The following is a 3070-nucleotide window of genomic DNA, read 5'->3' on the forward strand; positions in this document are numbered from 1 at the left end:
CCTGTGCCAGGGTTAGCTGCTCCTTTGGACACCAAGTAAGGGCGGCTTCATTTTACTTTTTTAGGACGTTGCATGTACTGTACAGGACCCTGAAGAAGCCTCCGTCCTCTACATAGACAGTGATTTACAGCTCCCAGCAGATCTTTCTTACTTTTATATGTAAGGATTTGCTTTATCTATATTACTTATTCTTATTTTTCTTTAATCCTCACTTTTTCCTATTTTTAGATGACATTTTGGGGCTTCAGAACCAAAGCCAGGTTTCCATAGAGTTATGGTCTCAACATTCAATGGTTTCAACATACAATGGTCGTCCTGGAACCTATTAATATTGTAACTTGAGGGACTACTGAATATTAATTCATGTAGATATCAAAAGCAGGGGGGCCAACGGCACATAAGGTAATAAAAGAATCATTTATAAAAAAAAGAAGATAATGTCCCACAACAACACACATGAGGCAGCATAATGCACAGGGCAACACAGATAGCATAAAAATAAATAAATATAGATAAATAAATATATGAATAAATATGCTACATATATCGATATAGAATAGGGAGGGGGCTATTATATATAATGTTGAAATGGCACAATATAACAGTATATGAGTGTATAATAAACATATATATATATATATATATATATATATATATATATATATATAGGGAAAATTGAGTGCATAGAGAAATATATAATAGATTAAAAAAGATGAAAAATATATTAATATTATTAGTGACTGTACTAGATGATACCCTATGAGGGGACCAAAGTGAATAAATACATATACACGTGAAAAGTACATGGAAATATAATAAATAATAAAAAAGTTAAATTCATGAAATATCAAAAATAAATGAAGACAAACATGAAAAACATAAGTGAAACAAATTAATATATAAGCACATCTATGTTATCAAAGTGAAAGTGCTGAGATGCAAAAATTGTAGAACATATAAAAAGTTTTTGTATCTGTTAGCGTAATGAATCTTTCAGCGCTCCATTAGTACATGCTGCAGAGGCTGTCTGCAATATAGGAGCGCTGATCGGACAGGAAAGAGGCAGGTAGAGACCCTCGGCCCGTCCTCTCAGCTGATCAGGACCCCACAAATTTGCCGCCCCTGTCCTGATCAAATTCCATTGAGATACCAGTACTTGTTTGAGGCAACCAACTTTAATTGAGGCATCTTAAGGGTTAATGTTGGAACTCACCTGATCGATATTGCACAGCATTAGCCAGTATAAAGCGAGCTCCACTCCTGAGTTTGCTTTATATACCCATTGCACGGCTGCACCACATATATGCAGCAGCGGCCAGTTGGGGAGGGGTTAGGACACCTCCTTCCAGCGCTAGGCACTGCTGGGAGAAGAAACAGGGAGACGCTCGCTGGAGGGGTCAGGCCGCACCGCAGGGGAGGCGAGCCTGTGGTGGCAGGTGTGTTTCACCTGTTTGTCGGCTCCCGTGCTGTGCAGCCCCTCAAGCATGTGGCTCATTGTTTCTCCTCCCAGCACCATCTAGGTTATTGCAACATTTTGCAATGGATGAAATCGCTATATCACAAACCGCAAAATTCCTGATGTGATTGCGACATATTGTGCAGCCCCAATAAAAATTAAGATACACATATTCCTATACATCTAAGGAGTTTAGGACTACAAAGAAATACAGAAGGTTTGCATAATTTTTTCATTTATTTATGCATTTTTTTTAAATAAGACATTTACTATAAGAACATAACAATCTGTTCTATTCGTCCATCTTGCTGTTATGGAGAGAGGTTGGTGCCGTTGGATTTCTTGGCTCTAGGTCTTTATCTCTAGAGTGGCCGCAGTTCTAGTTGTTTCAGTAGTAAGTTCTGGGCTGTGGCGTGAAATTCCAACTCCAACATACAGATGACAGGTTCTTATGATGTTCTGCATGGTCCTCTATACCCCAAAGGCATCGATCCGAACCCTTAGGGAGATGCTGCAGGTGTTCCTAGACATGGTGAACAATAGGTGTTCCATGGAGGAATAGAAAGTCACATTCGTCAGCAGGATGAGGACCAGAATTGACCACTCGATGATTTTGACAAAGGCTTCAATCATCTCTTCACATTCTCCAGCAAACAGTTGGATGTATACAACAAACCCAGTTCCTATAATAAGAAAGACACAGGCAAGAGCCATAGAAGAGAAGATGGCTCTTACATGGCAGATGACTCTTGATGCTCCCGGTACTTTGTACAGGAGGATGGATTGCCACATGTTGTATATTCCAGCACAGATGAATGTAGCGATGGCAGCGATGCGATGAATCATCGGGTAGTCTGTTGTTGAAAATAATGACATGATGATAGTCATGACACAGGATGACCAAGCGATGACTAGTAGGGTCTTCTGGATCAATGGCTGACGGGGTCCAAAGGCTTCACGATGGAACAAGATGAATCTATAATTCAGCCATGCCAGACCCACAGAGGCAATGGCCATCCCTATAAATCCCATACAGAATGGGATCTGTTCAGGAAAGAAAACCCCCATATCACTGATATAGATCAGGGGGGAAGTAGTATGGCCTTGGATGATGGTGATGGTGTAGCTGGTGGAGATCCAGACCATACACCAGAGGGCCATGAAGAGGGGGATGAACCCCAATCCTTTAATCTCCATAGCAGATGAAGAAAAAGGCACAAAAGGCAAATACTGCAAAAGTATAGCAAATCGCTCTGTAACAATCTACAGAATGAAGGTCTGGGCGCTGGCAGAGCAGTGTAATGCCTCCAGAGTTCTATGATGACATCACATGATGTCACATCGACTCTTTGGTTCTTGGAGTTGCCATGGTTACGTATCTGCTATGAACAGAACCTGATGTGACTCCATTTTGATCATCTTTGATGATTTGATAATAATAAAATGTATTTATTTAATTTTATTACAATCATTAGAACAATATAACAATATTTAAGATGTAATTATTTCTTATTTCGCTTATTATCTTGTTTACCTAAAAGGGGGTGGATTATAAACAAATGCCATCACATGATCTGTCTATTTAACATACAAAATAATAAATCTGCCCTCCCT

General features: G+C 39.5%; 1 protein-coding gene across 1 annotated transcript; it reads right to left on the reverse strand.

Annotated features, from left to right (window-relative positions):
* Nucleotides 1-1778: 1778 nt before the first annotated feature.
* LOC130368777 (DNA damage-regulated autophagy modulator protein 1-like) lies at nucleotides 1779-2731 on the reverse strand. The gene has a single exon (XM_056572987.1). The coding sequence runs from the start codon at nucleotides 2651-2653 to the stop codon at nucleotides 1928-1930; it is 726 nt and encodes a 241-aa protein (XP_056428962.1). The 5' UTR covers nucleotides 2654-2731; the 3' UTR covers nucleotides 1779-1927.
* Nucleotides 2732-3070: the final 339 nt, after the last annotated feature.

Source organism: Hyla sarda, chromosome 4, assembly GCF_029499605.1.
Source record: "Hyla sarda isolate aHylSar1 chromosome 4, aHylSar1.hap1, whole genome shotgun sequence".
In the NCBI taxonomy this organism is placed as follows: domain Eukaryota; kingdom Metazoa; phylum Chordata; class Amphibia; order Anura; family Hylidae; genus Hyla; species Hyla sarda.

Coding starts and splice junctions, on each gene's coding strand:
- LOC130368777 (XM_056572987.1), bottom strand. CDS start 2,653: ATGGAGATTAAAGGATTGGGGTTCATCCCCCTCTTCATGGCCCTCTGG.